The sequence below is a fragment of the Oncorhynchus kisutch genome, linkage group LG11, assembly GCF_002021735.2.
Source record: "Oncorhynchus kisutch isolate 150728-3 linkage group LG11, Okis_V2, whole genome shotgun sequence".
In the NCBI taxonomy this organism is placed as follows: domain Eukaryota; kingdom Metazoa; phylum Chordata; class Actinopteri; order Salmoniformes; family Salmonidae; genus Oncorhynchus; species Oncorhynchus kisutch.
The window spans coordinates 2,711,767-2,732,823 of record NC_034184.2 but is presented as its reverse complement, the minus strand read 5'-3'; the positions used below and the strand labels follow the sequence as shown (position 1 = coordinate 2,732,823).

General features: G+C 43.0%; 1 protein-coding gene across 1 annotated transcript in view; it reads right to left on the bottom strand.

The window, feature by feature from the left end:
* Positions 1-4,849: 4,849 nt before the first annotated feature.
* Positions 4,850-21,057, bottom strand: part of LOC109900102 (forkhead box protein N2) — a 41,459-nt gene continuing 25,251 nt past the window's right edge. The window contains exons 2-5 of the mRNA XM_020495836.2: positions 18,941-19,515; positions 12,995-13,184; positions 10,961-11,032; positions 4,850-8,783 (exon numbers count right to left, since the gene is read on the bottom strand). Coding sequence (XP_020351425.1) covers positions 8,323-8,783; positions 10,961-11,032; positions 12,995-13,184; positions 18,941-19,501 — 1,284 coding nt within the window. The 5' untranslated portion in view covers positions 19,502-19,515 and the 3' untranslated portion in view covers positions 4,850-8,322. The remainder of the gene's footprint in view (positions 8,784-10,960; positions 11,033-12,994; positions 13,185-18,940; positions 19,516-21,057) is intronic.

Sequence of the window (21,057 nt, the reverse complement as noted above, 5' to 3'; positions counted from 1 at the left end):
TGGATGCAACTCAGCATTCTTTGTCCTCCAAACACGACGAGTTGAGTTTTTACCAAAAAGTTATATTTTGGTTTCATCGGACCATATGACATTCTCCCAATCTTCTTCTGGATCATCCAAATGCTCTCTAGCAAACTTCAGACGGGCCTGGACATGTACTGGCTTAAGCAGGGGGGCACGTCTGGCACTGCAGGATTTGAGTCCCTGGCGGCGTAGTGTGTTACTGATGGTAGGCTTTGTTACTTTGGTCCCAGCTCTCTGCAGGTCATTCACTAGGTCCCCCCATGTGGGTCTGGGATTTTTGCTCACCGTTCTTGTGATCATTTTCACTCCACGGGGTGAGATCTTGGGTGGAGCACCAGAACGAGGGAGATTATCAGTGGTCTTGTATGTCTTCCATTTCCTAATAATTGCTCCCACAGTTGATTTCTTCAAACCAAGCTGCTTACCTATTGCAGATTCAGTCTTCCCAGCCTGGTGCAGGTCTACAATTTTGTTCCTGGTGTCCTTTGACAGCTCTTTGGTCTTGGCCATAGTGGAGTTTGGAGTGTGACTGTTTGAGGTTGTGGACAGGTGTCTTTTATACTGATAACAAGTTCAAACAGGTGCCATTAATACAGGTAACGAGTGGAGGACAGAGGAGCCTCTTAAAGAAGAAGTTACAGGTCTGTGAGAGCCATAAATCTTGCTTGTTTGTAGGTGACCAAATACTTATTTTCTTATTTGCAAATAAATTCATTAAATCCTACAATGTGATTTTCTGGATTTTTTTCTCTCATTTTGTCTGTCATAGTTGAAATGTACCTATGATGAAAATTACAGGCTTCTCTTGTCTTTTTAAGTGAGAGAACTTGCACAATTGGTGGCTGACTAAATACTTTTTTGCCCCACTGTATATGGTTAATGCTTATAGGGACAAGGTCAGAGACTTGTCAGTGGTGCCAGGATAACTATGACAAAGGAGATTATTGTGGACTACAGAAAAAGGAGGACCGAGCACGCCCCCACTCTCATAGGCAAGGCTGTAGTGGAGCAGGTTGAGCGCTTCAAGTTCCTTGGTGTCCACATCACCAACAAACTATAATGGTTCAAACACACCAAAACAGTTGTGAAGAGGACACGACCATGCCTATTGCCCCTCAGGATACTCAATAGATTTGGATTGGGTCCTCAGATCCTCAAAGAGTTCTACAGCTGCACCATCGAGAACATCCTGACTGGTTGCATCACCGCCTGGTATGGCAACTGCTTGGACTCGACCGCAAGGCAGAACAGAGGGTAGTGTGTATGGCCTAGTAAGTCACTGGGGCCAAGCTTCCTGCCATCCAGGACCTCTATACCAGGCAGTGTCAGAGGAAGGCCCCAAAAATTACCAAGGACTCCAGCCACCCTAGTCATAGACTGTTCTCTCTGCTACCGCACGGCAAGTGGTACCGGAGTGCCAAGTCTAGGTCAAAAAGGCTTAACAGCTTCTACCCCTAAGCCATAAGACTCTTGAACAGTTAATCAAATGGCTACCCGGACTATTTGCATTGTTCCCACCCACCCCATTTTTACAGTGCTGCATAGTCACTTTACCTCTACCTACATGTACATATTACCTCAATTACCTTAACTAACCGGTGCCCCCGCACATTGACTCTGTACCGGAACCCCCTATATATAGCCTCGCTACTGTTATTTTATTGTTGCTCCTTAATTATTAGTTATATTTATTTCATTTTTTTCCTTAACTGCATTGTTGCTTAAGGGCTTGTAAGTAAGCATTTCACTGTCTACAAGGTCTACACCTGTTGAATTCAGGGCATGCAACAAAGATTGGATTTGATTTGAAGGCCAAGCCATGCGCTATAGGCCTACTCCATTTCAAAGTAGATCTAGGTAATTTGTCAATTCATCTGATATTGGAGAAATATATTTGGTCAATGTGGTTTCTTTGTGTTGTCTGAAGTAGAAGATGGCATAGGTTTATTATTACAGTCTTCCTGACATATCTGACACAACCGATTGCCTGCTGTAGGATAGACAGGATGACCCTTTTCTTTCCCCCGACACACAGGGTTCGGATTACAGGGGTGCTAGAGAGGGCATCAAAACAGGCCCCCCATGAGAATTTAAATATCAATACGGCCCCCCTCAAAGATATTGACATCTGGCACCCATAAGACACGTTGGGCACCCCAAGAGTCACTGTGATTCGAACCATGAGTTGATCTGCTAATGCCAGTCAAATAATCCTACAGACAGCAGTACTCCTGTACATGGCCTTTATCACAGCTCCGCTGTCTATGTAAATCGGTGTAATAAAAACATACTTCTTTATCAATCACAAGTGCAAACTTATCAGCAGAGGTCCCCTCCTTTGTGTTCAGCTGTCATGATGCTTAGTTCCTGACTGACATCTGTAGAGCCCATGTTGTGAGGTTGGTGGCAAACTGATTGTGTATTCACTCAAAAGACACTCTGTGTCACAAATGACACCCTATTCCCTATTTAGTGTACTACTTTTGAACAGGGCCTGAAGGTAATTTGGGACACAGTCACTTGGCAATTATCAGGCAAAAATACTGACAGTCAGATGGTGAGGTTCAATGCCTTCATGTATGGATCATTGATCTGTGAAATTGCTGAGCAAAGCTCATTCATGATTCATGTCAGTGAAATAGAGCGAAGAAGCTTTCATGTATGGGACCTTGGATGGCATCATGGGTAATAGACTACCTCCTCTCAGTTAAATGTCTATCTATTCATGCACTCCTGTCTGGTGAATGTTCACCCACAGATGGACCTATACTCTACTCTGAGGCACCAGGCTCTGCTTTCCTTGAGTCCAGTTGGTGGAAGGATCATTGTGAAGGACTAGTAATGTCACGTAGGAAAGGAATCTGTTGGGAGTTGGCCTAATGGTGACGTAAACCTCAAACCAGAGATGGAAGAGAAAGCGAGACTTCTCACAAGTAAATATTTTTCTGGTTGAGGGTGGGGGGGATAAGTATACCAGAGCCAGCTGATATTCGGCAGTTTCCCACAGAAAACATCCTATCTGTGTATGTGGGAGTTCCATCTCTTGAGTGAGCATGCCAGAGATTATGGAGGAACCGTGAGCTCACGTGGGAAAGCATGCTCACGCAAGAGAGGGAACACACACTTGACCATTTTGTCCAATAGTCAGGGGCACAACTTTCACTGGGGACGGGAGGGACATGCCCCCACACAGTTTTGTCATTGGAATGTGATACAAAACAAGGCAACGGTAGTCTCTGAGCATTGGGTAGGCTGTTTGGAGTGTATCCAAATGGATAAAAATAATTATGTCCCCCCCCCCACTTCTAAAACCAAGTTGCTCCCCTGCCAATAGTAAATTGCTTTTATGAGACAGCTTCTTTATCCACCATCTTTGCCTCAAACCAAGGATTGCCCAGGCATGGGGTAAATTGCATTTGAATTCAGAAACTGAAACCAATTCCTCTGATCCCAATTGCTTATGAATGAGGAGAATTTGAAATTCAGTTTACTTCTTATATTGAAATGGAATTGACCCCAACCCTGATGCACTAGTATAGTTGCTGAAAGGAAGAAAAACTAGCTTGGTGTCTCTTCATCATATCAGATGTCATCTCTAATGAAAAGGGGCAGATCAGATGGATGCAAATCTTCTACTGATTCATTGTTTGTAACTGTTCAGTCATGCTCAGCTGTAGGAAGAGACTACTAACTGTTCCCATGTCTGTCACCTCTTTCTTTGACAGCATCACCATCAACAGCACTGTCAACAAAATACAGAAGCAGTGAGATTCCCTCTCTGCTCAATCACCCTTACCATCAAATGCACGTCACACTATCAACCACCAGTCAGTGTGTATCGCTGCTCTGCGTTTCTTACATCAGCTTAGCTCTGTGCTGTAGTGTAGAACCATGAATGGCTACTGTAAGAGATGGCATCCCATCATTCCTTGCATGTTTCCTGGGGTTGTGTGTGATCTCTCACACACACAATACAAAGCCAATCAATACACATCCTTAGAACACAATGTGTCAGTATTGCAATACAATTTTACCAACTCAGCCTTAAGGCTTAATACATTTTTACGAGGGCCTAATGCTGGATAAGATAGCATTTTTCTGTTATCTAGTTGCTAATAAAACAGATTGATCTTAGAAGTAAACTCATTGATGTAATAGTGGTTCACCACTAGAGGACGCTGTATTATCTAGGACTATAATGGCATATCAGGTAAGACTTCCTCTTGGATGTAGGATATGCTTTATTTTAGAATTGTCAAGAATTTCATGCACAAGTTTTTTGGGGGCTTAAATTGGCAGTCATGAGCAGTGCACTGCCTGATGTGTAACTATCACAAGAAAGGGCTGAGTTCCTTATTGTAGAAATTCATTATTTGGACAATTTTCACAGTTTTGAGTGGTCAAATGGGGTAAAGCTTTGAAGTCAAATATGTTACAGACTAAGACGTTTGTCCCTTGGGACAATGGGACCTATAATTATTTGCATTACAAGTCACTTCTGACCTCCCATTCATTTAAGGTTAGTCATTACCTGCCCTAAACAGCAGGTGGGGATGTTAATCAACATTTTATTAACAAAGCATGAACTTTTGGGATTTCATAACCAAGGTCTTTGTCCCATATTTTTGGTTGTTCAAATGTGTAGGTTTTTTAATACATCATTTCCCCAAATGCACTCATGTCAATATCATTAAGGCTTTTTAGTCAGTGGTAATGCAGAAATTAGATTTATCTTGATACAGTATATCCTTTTATGAGAGATTTGGCTTTATAATTTGACCATTTCATCGAAGAAGTAAACATTAACAATTGAAAAACAAACAGGCCCAAAAATAAAACAAGATTTTATTTATTTTGTAATACCATATATAATGCAAATTGCATATCTTTGGTGAAAATAAACTTTATAAACATTTTATTAAGAGGTTAGCATACAAAAACCAAAAGGTCTGTCTAACAGACATGGCAGACGACTGAAGGATACTGGGTCGGCAGCTTTAGTTAGTTAAATGCGACAAAACGCTTTATCATAATCAATAAATTGCAACAGAAAATAAAAACGCATAATCAATACAACACATTTTCAAACAATGAAGCATCCTATGTATGTAGCTTTGAGTTTAGCATTATCTGTCACCATGTCAAGTGAACATTATTGGTGACGATACAGACCCCTAGGGTGCCTCATCGTGTTTATTAGTCTAAGATGCTGAGGAGTATTTCTGTCTGTAATAAAGCCCTTTTTGTGGAGAAACTCATTCGGATTGGCTGGGTCTGGCGCCCAGACTCACCCATGGCTGTACCCTTGTGAAATCCATAGATTAGCGCCCAATTTATTTATTTTAACTGATTTCCTTATAAACAAACTCAGTAAAAATGCTTGTTGCATTATTTTTGTTCAGTATAAAAGAAAATTACTGAGAGACTCAGGATCATCTTCATGTTGAGTCTGATGAGCTTTCTTCTAGCAACAGCATGAACAAGTTACTGGAAGTTGTCCTCAACTATCTAAGTTTAAACAGAAGTCCATGGGGGTATCAAGACTAACACCAGGGCAACCCTCAAATGTGTGTTTTTAGTTTCAGTAAGTGTAGGCGACATCTATGGTAGCAGGATCCTAACATGGAGAGGGGGTGCCAACTAATATCTATGGTGTGACTACTTAGGGCAGTCAGAATATTATCTAAACAGTACAAATTCAGATAAACTTCAACACCTTTATGATGATTAAATCAACTTTTCCTATCAAGATAGGGAAATGTCTACCGTTGCTTCTCTGTACATCACAGTTGGCACAAAAAAAAATGGTTCAGAATCCATGTTAATCAATAGTCTTTTATCCAACAACAAAACATTGGAAAACTTGGCAGTCATGGTTAAATTGAAAAACACCCGCTCGAAAGACAATATACATTGGCCATATACAGTACTTTCTCAGACACACTATCACTATAACACATAGTGAAAATAGTGGTCTATGGCAGTAAAATATCATTTGGAAAATAAAACTAAGTCTCAAAAGGATTTTCCAGAAGGGAGAGAGGAAGTAACATTTCCACTCACTTCAAATTACCTTTATTTGATAGAAGCTCCTTTCAATAGTCCATTATAAATTAATTATACATTTAATGGACACCATTCATTTGTTCTTTGTTTATTCACAACCAGTTAAGACCAGTGTATTCCATGTCCATCTTATTTAGGAGAACTGCAGTTTAGTTCTAAGAACAAAATCCCCTTTCAAAGAATACGGCGATTCCCATTCCAGAACAACCAAAATAAACTGAATATCAGACTAGGTCAGAGTTCTCCTACATTTCCTGTTGGCAGGCTTCTAAAAAACAGGGGCAACAACATTACTGTCAGTCACAAATGCTGTGAGAAGAGGAAGATGGTTGCAATGGCCTTGGTAGTTCCACTTCTGTGACACAAATTCATGTTTGGCACTGCATACAATCTATACTTACTAACGCGACTTAATTTAACATTTCCTGTGATACAACAAGTGGAAACCTAACTTGCACTTAAGTTCGCTCATGACAGAGGACAGTACACTGTACTGCAGTGCACCAACTAAAAGCTATTCTAATCATATGGGCATATTGGCATTTTGCTTACTAATGCAAGTTAATACATGCAAGCCCCAAAGAGCATCAGTCTGGCCTCATCACTACACAAGTTCTGTTTCCACATCCTGTACTTTCCGTCACTGAACTCGGTGTAATCAACTGGCCCTAAACACATTACTGTACAGTGTAGAGAAGAGTGGTGCACTTCCTGATTTTGCCCTCAGGGTTTCCTTAACGAAGCAAAGCCTCTTTCTGTCACCACAGTCTGAACTCTGCCACAGGGTCAGCCAACACCATTCAGGAGGGGCAGTAGTACAATAAGTCTCTCACAACATTGTCCATCTAACCTCACAACAACACTATTATAACATCTTTGTTTTAACTTCCCTTTGGCCTGAATACTAACGTTCGAGTAGGTGTGACTAGTATTACATGATTGAAAACTGAGCAGCACATCTGCCAGTGAGTGCCCTCATGCCAAGCGCATTGTCTTGGTATCACTATGGTTACAACATTTGCTTAGTTTCAGCCAGATTAGTCTACACTACACCTTGCATAGGATAAGATAGAATAGGTCAAGACAGGATAGAATATATTAAATGTAATTTCTCAGTTTACACACTAAACACAATGTATGACAGAATTAGAGGGGTCAGCAGAGGAAGAGAGATGAAGAGTAGGTTCTAATGCAATGAAGATGTAATTCTGTTTCTCTCAGAGTAGGACTAGAGTGGACTCTTCCTGATCTAGATGTCATGATGTTTCTCTCAGAGTAGGACTAGAGTGGACTCTTCCTGATCTAGATGTCATGATGTTTCTCTCAGAGTAGGACTAGAGTGGACTCTTCCTGATCTAGATGTCATGATGTTTCTCTCAGAGTAGGACTAGAGTGGACTCTTCCTGATCTAGCAGTCGGACACCTTTTATTTTATTTCCCTGCCCACCATGGCAGTAGCAGAGTTCCAACATTCCCTTGGTTACGTTTCCATTCCCTGCTATTAAACCCTGACATGGACCCAGTCCAGCGTTCCACTCCGTGGAAGGATGTTTACGATCAGCCGCACTACTTTAATCTGTTGTTTTTAAACAACACCATCATCAACAGTACCATTATCAACCCAGGAAAAATACAAAAAGTGGTTTAAGTTATTGCATCTCTTTGGAAGGTTTTCCAGACCAAGGATGTCACCTATCAAAAAACAGTGGTATCTTCAGCATGGAGAAACTGACTTCAACATGAGGAGAGGTTAGTTTGTTAGAGACATGCACTCATTCTCTTAGAAATAGGTTCACTTGGAAGAGGACACAAGTTGAGGAAGCATGCAACGCTTTGAGTTATAAAAAGTTTCAGCTTTTCCCGTCTTATCCCTCAAAACATTATTTGAGTTGTAAAGATCTGCAGCGAAGCCATCAGAAACAACAAGCAGTTTTGTGATGGTTCTTCTCAGTAGTCCTCAAACACCCCTGTTTTACCCTGACCCACCCACCTGATACACCCCAGTTTCAAAAGTCTCAATATGGCTTTGTTATCCTGTGTCAATGATACTATTGCCATTTGTTGTGTTGGATAGTGAGGGATATCCCATCATGTGTCAAACCAAAAACAGGCTTAAAATTAGCAACCAGAAAAGGAGGCACAACCAAGACCAATCAGGACACATGATCAGATCAGGGGTCAGGGGTTACAGGGTCAGGAGTCTGAGGGCAAGGGCAGGAAAGTATGACAACCTCATTTCCTGTTCAGTTTTTTGCTCTTGGCGCTCCGTTTGTTAAGGTCCATGGAGGTACGGATCCCAGCCAGGTGGAGCAGAGACCCGGCCGCCTCCTTCAGCTCCTCATCCAGCTCTGGGTTGGCTGTCAGCTCCCTACGGGCCCTCTTACCCGCCGGGCGCTTCACCGAAGAGGAGGAGGAGCGGCGAGGAGCAGGCCGGGGGCGGCCGCCTCTCTCGTCCCGGTCCCCGAGGTCGGAGTCGTCCTCGTCACTATGGAAACCCTCACTGCCAGCGCGGCATGTACGGGGCCTGTGGTGGGCATGGCCAGGGGAGGGGCCCCCATCGTCGAGGGAGGAGGAGGAGGAGCGGGAGGAGCAGCGCTGCAGGGCCATACTGCTGTAGTTGTGGTCCTGGTTAGGATCGCTGCTGACCAGGACCAAGTCTGGCCGGGACAGGTCCAAGGGACTCTCTGGATCACCTGGGACAGGGAGGGAAAGAAGAGTATAGCGAGATTTAGAGGGAGGAGGAGAACATCCTGACACTAAAGAAGGAGCGTTTCAGGGTGCAATAGGGCAGTAGGATTGGGTTGTGTGATAAAGACAAGTGTTTTTAATCAAATAAGCGGCGGTCTAGGCAGTGTCTCTGTTCAGCAGACAACAGTAATTAACATCCAGAACAATTGATGGCAACAGCAGTGGCAGAAGTGTCCTAGTCGAATGAACACTATGAGAAGACATGGGAGAAAATACAACAAATCAAATCACATTTTATTGGTCACATACACATGGTTAGCAGATGTTAATGAGAGTGTAGCGAAATGCTTTTCCTTCTAGTTCCAACAGTGCAGTAATATCTAACAAGTAATCTAACTAATTCACAACAACTACCTTATACACGCACATGTAAAGGGATGAATATGTACATATAAATATATGGATGAGTGATGGCCAAACGGCATAGGCAAGATGCAGTAGATGGTATAGAATACAGTATATACATATGAGTAATGTAGGATATGTAGACATTATTAAAGTGGCGTTATTTAAAGTGACTAGTAATCCATTTATTGAAGTGGCCAGAGATTTGAGTCTGTATGTTAGTGATGGCTGTTTAACAGTCTGATGGTCTTGAGATAGAAGCTGTCTCTCGGTCCCCGCTTCGATGCACCTGTACTGACCTCGCCTTCTGAATGATAGCGGGGTGAACAGGCAGTGGCTCGGGTGGTTGTTGTCCTTGATCTTTTTTTGCCTTCCTGTGACATCAGGTATTGTAGGTGTCATGGAGGGCAGGTAAGTTTGCCCTCGGTGATGCATTGTGCAGGCCGTACCACCCTCCGGTGAGCCTTGCGGTTTAGGGCAGTGCAGTTGCCTTACCAGGCGGTGATACAGCCCGACAGGATGCTCTCGATTGTGCATCTGTAAAAGTTTGTGAGTGTTAGGTGACAAGCCAAATTTCTTCAGATTCCGGAGGTTGAAGAGGCACTGTTGCGCCTTCTTCACCACACTGTCTGTGTGGGTGGACCATTTCAGTTTACATAGAGTCCAGTGAAGTTCTTTCAGGGCCATTGATGTGTCTGCTTTGGGGGAATATACATGGCTGTGACAATAATCGAAGAGAATTCTCTTGGTAGATAATGCGGTCGGCATTTGATTGTAAGGAATTCTAGGTCAGGTGAACAAAAGTACTTGAGTTCCTGTATGTTGTTATGATTACACCACGCACCCCGGCCCTTTTTCTTACCAGAGAGATGTTTGTTTCTGTAGGCGTGATGCGTGAAGAAACCGGGTGGCTGTACTGACTGACAACACATCCCGAGTGAGCCATGTTTCCGTGAAACAGAGAAAGTTACAATCTCTGATGTCTCTCTGGAAGGCAATTCGGGCCCTAATTTTGTCCACCTTGTTGTCTGGACATTGGCGAGTAATATGCTCGGAAGCGGTGGATGGTGTGCTCGCCCTCTAAGTCTTCCGGTTATTCACAGGAAGAGAATTCTGTATGCAACCTTGTCTGGCTTAGAATGACAATATGTGAGTGGGACTTCAACTGTGCTGTTGAGTGCATATATGAATCAATGGAGAGGGGATAACAGGCAGTTACCCCACTGTTCCTAGGGCCGTCATTGAAAATAAGAATTTGTTCTTAACTGACTTGCCTAGTTAAATAAAGGTAAATATGTGTTATAAGGGTGGATAGATGCTGGGTGAGGGATGCAAAAGCAATAAAGAAAGATGAAAGTGTGAAAACGGGTGGGTGACACAGAGAGATACCAGAATGTGCCCTCACAGCAGTAAGATTTGTGACCTGTTGCCACAATAAAAAGGGCAACCAGTGAAGAACAAACACCATTGTAAATTCAACCCATATTTATGCTTATTTATTTTCCCTTTTGTCCTATTTGCACATCGTTACAACACGGTGTTGTAACGATGTGCAAATAGGACAATGGACATAATGAAATGTCTTTATTCTTTTGGAACTTCTGTGAGTGTAATGTTTACTGTTAATAAACAAAAGTGAAATAAACAATGATCTACTTCACTTGCTTTGACAATGTTAACCATGCCAATAAAGCCCTTAAATTGAGAAAAAGAGAGAGTAGTTAGAAGGTGTAGAGAGAGAAGTGGTGTGGGCATGGTGTGGGGTGGAGTCTCTTACATGGATTGGCATGGTGATGGCCAGGGGCGGCGTTTAAGAGCATCATGGCAGTGGCAGCATCTATGTCAGACTCTGCAAGAGGAGAGAACATGCATGGTGGTCAGTGAAATAGCCAGTGTGTGTGTGGCCAGTCAAGGAGGGGCTAGAGGGAGGTTTCCTAGCTCTCGCCATACCACACTTCAGGTTCTCTAAAATGATTTCTAATCACCGAGAGGATTGGAGAATTATCAGCAGGGCCTCTGTAGTCAAGGTTACCAAACAAGAGGGTAGGGGGAGAAAGAAATGAGAGGATTCAGATCAGAATAATCTACATCGAGGCCTCTATGGTTTGAAATAAAACAAATGACTAAAATGACAAATAACCCTTCAGACCCCAATAGAATTCTAGAATGCTGCTGTAGATTACTGAGTTCAAGATAAAGCAAAGTAAAACACCAAATAATGCATGCAGAGCAGAATTAGGCCGATACCTGAAAATTATCAAAATTCTACAACTACTTCTCTCTCTAGGTGGTTGTAGAATTTAACGTCTCTTTTCTGGATTTTGATAATTAGCAGGTATCGGCCTAATTCTGCTCTGCATGCATTATTTGGTGTTTTACGTTGTACACAGAGGATACTTTTGCAGAATTCTGCATGCAGAGTCTCAATTTAGTGTTTGTCCCATTTTGTGAATTCTTGGTTGGTGAACGGACCCCAGACCTCACAACCATAAAGGTCAATGGGTTCTATAACTGATTCAAGTATTTTTAGCCAGATCCTAATTGGTATGTTGAATTTGATGTTCCTTTTGATGGCAGAATGCCCTTCTTGCCTTGTCTCTCAGATCGTTCATCTCCTTCTCTAATGTTAGCTGATTAGTTTCCAAATTAATTGCATCAGGAAAACAGGACAACACAAGCAACTTGTTAGCTGGCTATGTAAACGTATATCCAACTCATCAAATGAGCTCCACTGCGCTGGCATCCACTACCCTAACACGACCGCTAAGCTGTCAAATAATAGGAAAATGAGGCAATGTCAACCTAACAAACCATAACCTAAACCCAATAGATAATCACAAATTACTCTAGCCTTCATTTCAGCTGCTTGTCTGTATGGCTAGCTCGTGAAAATGACAGCTGAGGTTGACGCTTTGTGAGCGCTGCCAAAATGTACCACTAAACAACTTTTCTTGTCTGACAGACTAACTAGTTAGCTAGCTATAGCAAGCAGCTTGGGCTGTTTCCATATGAATAACATCAAGACAACCAACTAGTTAGCAGAATATATACAACTAAACACTGCAGCTATCCATGAGACAGAGAGCAATCATTCGAGCTTCACCGCTGATGTGCTCACCTGTACCAACCAAGTTACAATGACATGACTTTCACAGCACCAAACATTGACCGCAACAAACATATATCTGTCATTGACTTATTTCACTCACCTTGTCAAGCCATGCAAATACAACAGGTTGTCAGCAATACATTTTGCGATATTCACACAGATAATATTGTTAGAAAAACAAGACTATTCACGGCCGCTATAGTAACCTAAAGGCCTTCGCTGGTCGCTATGGATTCTAATTATTAAAGATGAGAGGATGGTTATGTTGAATGTCTTGTCGGCCAAAGTTGCATGATGAAAATGTGCAGAGGCAACAACCATGTGAATTTGAAATGACATGCAGCGAGACAGCTGAAACTGGATCTAATTTATTATGAATCATATTTCTAGAGAATCTGAGGTGTGATCATCAGCAGAGATTATGTGTAACTGTTTATTTTTGTCGCACTGCTTCACTTTCTTGGCCAGGGCGCAGTTGGAAATGAGAACTTGTTCTCAACAGGCCTACCTGTTTTTTTTTGAAGAGTTGTTGTGTAAAGGTTCGCTGGTTTTCGCTACCTGTTTTTTTGAAGAGTTGTTGAGTAAAGGTTTGCTGGTTTTCGCTGCAGCTACTCCTTGTCCACTGTCACACTGGTGCCTCACAAGAAGAACAGATGAGTGCTAAAAGTGTTCTTGCAAGTTAAGTTGGGGGGTAGGACTCACCTTTGAGAGAGCAGCCCGGCAGGAAGAGATGTCTATGGGGTGAGGTGGCAGGCGGTGAGGAGGCAGGCGGTGGGGAGGCAGGCGGTGTGCAGAAGGCATGTGCTGCAGGGAAGTGCTGCTTCTTGAGCGCCTGGATCAGGTTGGGCCTGTACTCTGGGTCCACACACCACAGAGAACCCTTACCATTCAGCTGAAATAAACATCACACACTACATTACAAAATACAATAAGACTGACCTGGGTGGTGTTAATTTGGAGAACACTGTAGCTAAAAGTTTCAACTGAGCATTTCTTAGTGGATACATTCATATAGTATCTCATTGTAGTACCACAAGACTCTGGCAAAGCTTTCATGACTAAGCTTAACACTAATAATAAATACCATTTTGCAGACGCTTTTATTCAGAGCGACTTAGTCATGCATGCATACATTTTATGTATGGGTGGCCCGGGAATAAAAACCCACAATCCTGACGTTGCTAGTGCCATGCTCTATAAACTAAGCCATACAGGACCTCTTGATAGGCAGCAGCAGACAGCTGTTTTGCCTGCATGGCTGACTCTCACTGTAGCCTCACCAGGGCTTTAGTTTCTCTAGCTGCCATAATGACTCATAATGCAGTCACCTGAGCATGTGATTACCAATCCAGGCCCTGCTGGGTGAACTGCATGATGGGAGGAAAACTGTCGATAAACATTCCATGCCGTCCTTAAATGGCTTATTACAGGGTTGGACTGAGTTTAGCTTTTTATACGCACTGGGAAAGTCCTTTTCATACGACTTGCATTTGTAGAACCTCCCTACTGTAGCCAAGATGTTGTTATATATCCCATATGCAGGTTCATTAACTACCACTGAGACAACACACATCTCCATGATGTAAAACAATATGTTCACATTTGTACATCTGTTTGTGTGTGAGAGAAAGTGTGTAAACGGTTCTCTCATCTATATCTGGTGTTCTTTTTCAACCCAGATGAGGAGGAAGAGAGGAGAAGGAAGCGAGAGGAGTAGGGAGGGAGGAGTGATGTAACCTTGACTCAGATTACCAGCCGGCACACAGGCAGGAAGGAGGAAATGTCACCATGGCAACGCAAACCACCAGGTAGTGTATAATCTCGAACCAGTGCTGATCGCTCAGTTCAGCAGACAGGTGTGCTCACACTGAGCACCTGCATATTGAGCCCAGAGAGCCTGCCTGCACTGTTGGTGCACCGTGCCACAGTACTGTTGGTGCTGTGAAACACAGTACTGTTGGTGCTGTGAAACACAGTACTGTTGGTGCTGTGAAACAGCTGCAAATACAGTGAGCACATTATCAATGTTACACTACTGCCTCTGCCACTACAGAATATCAGTATAGCGCTCCAATGATTCTTCATGACACTTTCACACAGCCAAGGTAGGATACTAACAGCTAATTTGAACAACATTTATCAGATCCTCTTATCCAGAGTAACTTACAGTACTGCCCCCCCCGTGGGAATCGCACCCACAACCCTGGCGTTGCCAGCGCCATGCTCAACTGAGCCACAAGGGACAACTTTAAACCCACTGAAAGACGTCCATCGTCTCAATCTCAGCATTAGAGATTGGCACGTTTTTTGACAGTTCAAGTACCTCACATGATTTATTTTAGTACACAAATGTAATAAGGTATATACAGTACTTTGCAAAAGTATTCACCCCCCTTGGCGTTTTTCACATTTTGTTGCATTACAACCTGTAATTTAAATGCATTTTCATGTAATGGACATACACAAAATAGTCCAAATTGGTGAAGTTAAATTTTTTTTAAATGAAAGAATTTAAAATGGTAAAGTGGTACGTTCATATGTATTCATCCCCTTTGCTATGAATCCCCTAAATAAGATCCGGTGCAACCAATTACCTTCAGAAGTCACATAATTAGTTAAATATTGTCCACCTGTGTGCAATCTAATTGTCACATGATCGCAGTGTATATATACATTTGGTTCGAAAGACCCTAGAGTCTGCAACACCACTAAGCAATGGGCACCACCAAGCAAGCGGCACCATGAAGACCAAGGAGCTCTCCAAACAGGTTAGGGACAAAGTTGTGGAGAAGTACTGATCAGGGTTGGGTTATAAAACAATATCAGAAACTTTGAACATCCCACGGAGCACCATGAAATCCATTATGGAGGTCGACCGATTATGATTTTTCAATGCAGATACCGATTATTGGAGGACCAAATAATATATAAATATATTTGCAATAAATGACAATTACAACAATACTGAATGAACACTTATTTTAACTTAATATAATACATAAATAAAATCTCTTTAGTCTCAAATAAATAATGAAACATGTTCAATTTGGTTTAAATAATGCAAAAACACAGTGTTGGAGAAGAATGTAAAAGTGCAATATGTGCCATGTAAAAAAAGCTAACGTTTAAGTTCCTTGCTCAGAACATATGAAACCTGGTGGTTCCTTTTCACACGAGTCTTTAATATTCCCAGTTAATAAGTTTTAGGTTGTAGTTATTATAGGACTATTTCTCTCTATACCATTTGTATTTCATATTTACTTTAGTATTGCCAGCCTAATCTCGGGAGTTGATAGGCTTGAAGTCATAAACAGCTGCTGTTTGAATGAATGCTTACAAGCCTGCTGCTGCCTACCACTGCTGTCAGACTGCTCTATCAAATATTAAATCATAAACACACAAATACGAGCCTTTGGTCATTAATATGGTCAAATCCAGAAACTATCATATCGAAAAGAAAATGTTTATTCTTTCAGTGAAATACGGAACCTTTCTGTATTTTATCGAAGGGGTGGCAATCCTAAGTCTAAATATTGCTGTTATACATTGTACAACCTTCAATGTTATGTCAGTTATGTAAAATTCTGGCAATTTAATTATGGTCTTTGTTAGGGCTAAATGGCCTTTCAACAGTTCGCAAAGAGCCAGGCGGCCCAAACTGCTGCATATAACCTGACTCTGTTTGCACAGAACGCAAGAGAAGTAACAATTTCCCTAGTTAATATTGCCTTCTAACATGAATTTCTTTTAACTATATATGCAGGTAAATTTGTGTATTGATTTTAAGAAAGGGATTGATGTTTATCATTAGGTACATTATTGCAACAATTGTGATTTTTGCAAATGCGCATTTGTTAAATCATCACCCGCTTGGCAAAGTTGAAGTAGGCTGTGATTCTATGATAAATTAACAGGCACCGCATTGATCATATGCAACGCAGAACAAGCTAGTTAACTTATATAAAAACCATGTGTAGTTAACTAGTGATTATGTGAAGATTGATTGTTTTTTTATAAGATAAGTTTAATGCTAGCTGAATGAACGATTGTTATGAAAATCGTCCCTAATTAAATGGCCATGCCAATTAAATCGGTCGACCTCTAATCCATTATTAAAACATTTTAAGAATATGGCACCACAACAAACCTGCCAAGAGAGGGCCGCCCACCAAAACTCACGGACCAGGCAAGGAGGGCATTAATCAGAGAGGCAACAAAGAGACAAAAGATATAACCCTGAAGAAGCTGCAAAGCTCCACAGCAGAGATTGGAGTATCTGTCCATAGAACCACTTTAAGCAGTACACTCCACAGAGCTGGGCTTTACAGAAGAGTGGCCAGAAAAAAGCCATTGCTTAAAGAAAAAAATAAGCAAATACATTTGGTGTTCGCCAAAAAACATATGGAAGAAGGTACTCTGGTCAGATGAGACTAAAATTGAGCTTTTTGGCCATCAAGGAAAACGCTATGTCTGGCTCAAACCCAACACCAACACCATGAGAATACCATCCAGTGAAGCAGGGTGGTGGCAGCATCATGCTGTGGGGATGTTTTTCCATCGGCAGGAACTGGTCAGAGGTCCACCTTCCAGCAGGAGAATGACCCTAAGCATACTGCTAAAGCAACACTCGAGTGGTTTAAGGGGATACATTTACATGTCTTGGAATGGCCTAGTCAAAGCCCAGACCTCAATCCAATTGAGAATCTGTGGTATGATTTAAAGATTGCTGTACACCAGCAGAACCCATCCACTTGAAGGAGCTGGAGCAGTTTTTCCTTGAAGAATGGGCAAAAACCCCAGTGGCAAGATGTGCCAAGCTTATAGAGACATTCCCTAGAGACTTGCAGCTGTATTTGCTGCAAAATGTGGCTCTACAAAGTATTGACTTGGGGGGTGAATAGTTACGCAGGCTCAAGTTTTCAATGTCATCTTTTTCTTGTTTGTTTCACAATAAAAAAAATATGTATCATCCTCAAAGCGGTAGGCATGTTGTGTAAAGCAAATGACACAAACCCCCCCAAAAATCTATTTTCATTCCAGGTTGTAAGGCAACAAAGTAGGAAAAATGCCAATGGGGGAGAAAAGTTTCGCAAGGCACTGTATTTGTATAACATAACGCCCGCACTGGAAAGAAATGTGAGCATTTATCCATAGGCCTAAATGTTTTCAAATGTAATAAAAATAAAAACAGACAACCTTACTTACATAAATATACAGACCCTTTGCTATGACACTCAAAATTGAGCTCAGGTGCATATTGTTTCCATTGATCATCCTTGAGATGTTTCTACAACTTGATTGGAGTCCACCTGTGGTAAATTCAATTGATTGGACATGATTTGGAAAGGCCCACACCTGCCTATATATGGTCCCACAGTTGAAAGTGCATGTCAGAGCAAAAACCACGCCATGAGGTGGAAGGAATAGTCCGTAGAGCTCCGAGACAGGACTGTGTCGAGGCACAGATCTGGGGAAGGGTACCAAAAAAATGTCTGCACCATTGAAGGTCCAAGAACACAGCGGCCTCCATCATTCTTAAATGGAAGACATTTGGAACCACCAAGACTCTTCCCAGAGCCGGACGCATGGCCAAGCTAAGCAATCGGGGAGAAGGGCCTTAGTCAGGGAGGTAACCAAGAACCAGATGGTCACTCTGACAGAGTTCCAGAGGTCCTCTGTGGAGATGGGAGAACCTTCCAGAAGGACAACCATCTCTGCAGCACTCCACCAATCAGGCCTTTATGGTTGAGTGGCCAGACAGAAGCCACTCCTCAGTAAGGCACATGACAGCCCTCTTGGAGTTTGCCAAAGGGAACCTAAAGACTCGCAGACCATGCAAAACAAGATTCTCTGGTCTGATGAAACCAAGGTTGAATGCTTTGGCCTGAATGACAAGCGTCACATCTGGAGGAAACCTGGCACCATCCCTACGGTGAAGCATGGTGGTGGCAGCATCATGCTGTGGGGATGTTTTTCAGTGGCAAGGACTGGTATTTTTATTTAACCTTTATTTAACTAGGCAAGTCAGTTAAGAACAAATTCTTATTTACAATGACGGCCTACCCCGGCCAAACCAGGACGACACTGGGACAATTGTGCGCTGCCCTATGGGACTCCCAATCACGGCCGGATGTGATACAGCCTGGAATCTAACCAGGGCCTGTAGTGACGCCTCTTCTACTGAGATGCAGTGCCTTAGACCACTGCGCCATTCGGGATCCTCAGTAGAATAGTCAGGGGAAAAAAACTTTATTTGACAATATGTGGCTGTAACGTAACAAAATGTGTAAAGTCAAGGGGTCTGAATAATTTCCGAATGCACTATACAAATACAACACTAGCAAATGAATGGTCAACTTCAAGACAACAAAAAAACATTTTGATATTTTATTTGCCCATTCTGGCTGTCACAAAGCACATTTCACCAAATGGTATTACAGTATTTGAATTTTATTTTTAATCTCTGGTTAAAGATCAAGCATTGACATCCGTTCGAGTACTGGATTACTAACAACCACCCCTAGTCAGATGAGAACTGGTTATCCTTGCAAGGAATCGAACCCACAACCTAGGCACTGCCAACTCTTTGCAGGGTAAACAAACAAAGTGTGTCTGTGTGTGTGCACGTGCATCTCAAAGTTCCCTTACCTTTCCCAGGCTCCTCTCCACCTTACGGAAACACTTGTTGAGTGACAGGTTGTGTCTGACGCTGTTCTTCCAGCCGGTGGGGGCCGAAGAGAAGTATGGGAAGTGCTGTACAATCCAACCATAGATGTCCTTCACTGGCAGGCTCTTACTGGGGCTCTGCTCTATGGCCATGTAGATCAACAGAGAGAATGAGAAGGGAGGCTTGGACTTCAACGAGTCCCTCTGTGACAAGGATGAAGAGGGGGGGTTCTGAGGGGCTCCGGTGTTGCCCTCAATGTCAAAGAGGGGGCTGGCACTGTGTTGGGCCCCGGCCTCACCGCCCCCCCCTAGCGTAAAGTTCTGGAGCAGGTTCTCATGGAGCCAGTTGAGGTTGGTGAGCTCCTCATCCTCAGAGCCCCCGGAACCCCGGTCCAGACTGGTGGCCAATGGGCTGGCTGCACCGCACTCTGCCTCTGGGAGAGTCCCCGCCCCCCCACACAAACCCCTAAGTCCCACCCTTTCCCCCTGCATCCCCGGCGTTTCTGCTTTCTTATCCGGCGACATCCCGATGATTGGACCCATTAAACCAGGGAGGTCTGGAGAAAGAAGAGACGAAAGGTTTAGAGTTGGTTCCAAAATAACTGACAGAGGGGCTACACAGAGAAAGGGGTTGCATAGGCTAGAACAGTTGGATACTAGTAGCTAGATAAAAACAGGGTTGGTAGCATTGAACTTTCCTTCACACAGCGGCACAATCACAGCAGAGAGCAGCTTTCCCAACACGACTGGAAACATGAAATACATGGATGTGACAATTTGAAATTAATGTGCTCTACCAAGCACTCAATGGTGTTTTACTAAGGTTGCCCCGAGGACAGGCAGGGCTACCCTCCCTCCTTCTTCCCTCTGCCCCCTCTCCTTCACATGCAGGCTGACGTGTAGACTACCCTCCCCTCCTCTCTCACTCTCCAGCCAAGAGCCTTTGATGAGGACCTCTGAAGAGTTTGAGACAACTCCAATCTCTCCAGCCTGCTCTCCTCTCCGCCCACCTCGTCTGACCAGACGCACCTGCTTGTTAGATGCCAATGAGCATTAAACCATCCCTGTCACGATGAGAGAGAGCTAACAGAGAAAGGATCCTTCCCTCTTACACTGCCTTAAGTAGACAGCTCTCAAATACAGAGCTGCCTGCCCTGCAATCATCTAGGAGTCAGGACTACCACTTATCTTGGCACAACCCAACCGATACCGCTTGACTGGAGATTAGAAATACAATATAAACATCATTTAGAATCAAGGTAGGAGACAGTATTATTGCTATCTAAAGGGACTTCCAAGATAAGGACTAGAAAAGACCGACATTCTGTAGAAATGGGTTTTAAGTCCTGTTTTAAAAGTTCATAATGATGGAGTGGCTTTCAGATAGTCAGGGAGAGCATGCCATAGGTGAATGGGCAAGGGAGCAGAAGGCTCAGTCCCCCAGGGAGACATGGTCTTGGGGACTTGACGCAGTAGGGATTGGCTAGAGCAGTGATAGGAATTAGGTCCCTGATGTAGGTGGGACTCAATCCATTCAAGCCTTTAAACACTAGGAGGAATTTAAAGTCAATCCTATAGTTAACCGGTAGCCAGTGGAGTTCTGCAGGGGTGGTGTGGGCTGACTTGCTGGTTAGGACTCTGGCAGCACAATTCTGGAGAAGTTGCAGCCTCTTCAGTGATTTTGACTGGAAGGCCCACGAACAGGGTGTTGACGTAATCTTGCAGTTGTTCAGCTGGAGTAAGTTCTCTTTCATCCATGACCTGATGTCATCTAGGCAGCTGCCAAGTTTTGCTTGGGCTGAGAGATGGCATCCAGTTTGGTGTTGATATATCAAGGGTGATACTGGGTGGGAGAACGGTAGACGGGGGGGGGGTCCTTATTTTTTTCCCCTTTTAAAATGCATTTCTACACAGTTTGACACCACTTACTATGCCTCTTATACAAACTCACTGCCTGCCAGTGTGTGGGTATCTTTTACCTTTAAAATACTTGCACCACAGCTTTACAAACAAGCATATCGGAATTATTTGGACAAAAAAATGCAGTACAAATAAGCATCTTCTGTTCTTCCCTCTTCACGCTATTTCACCAGGATGGT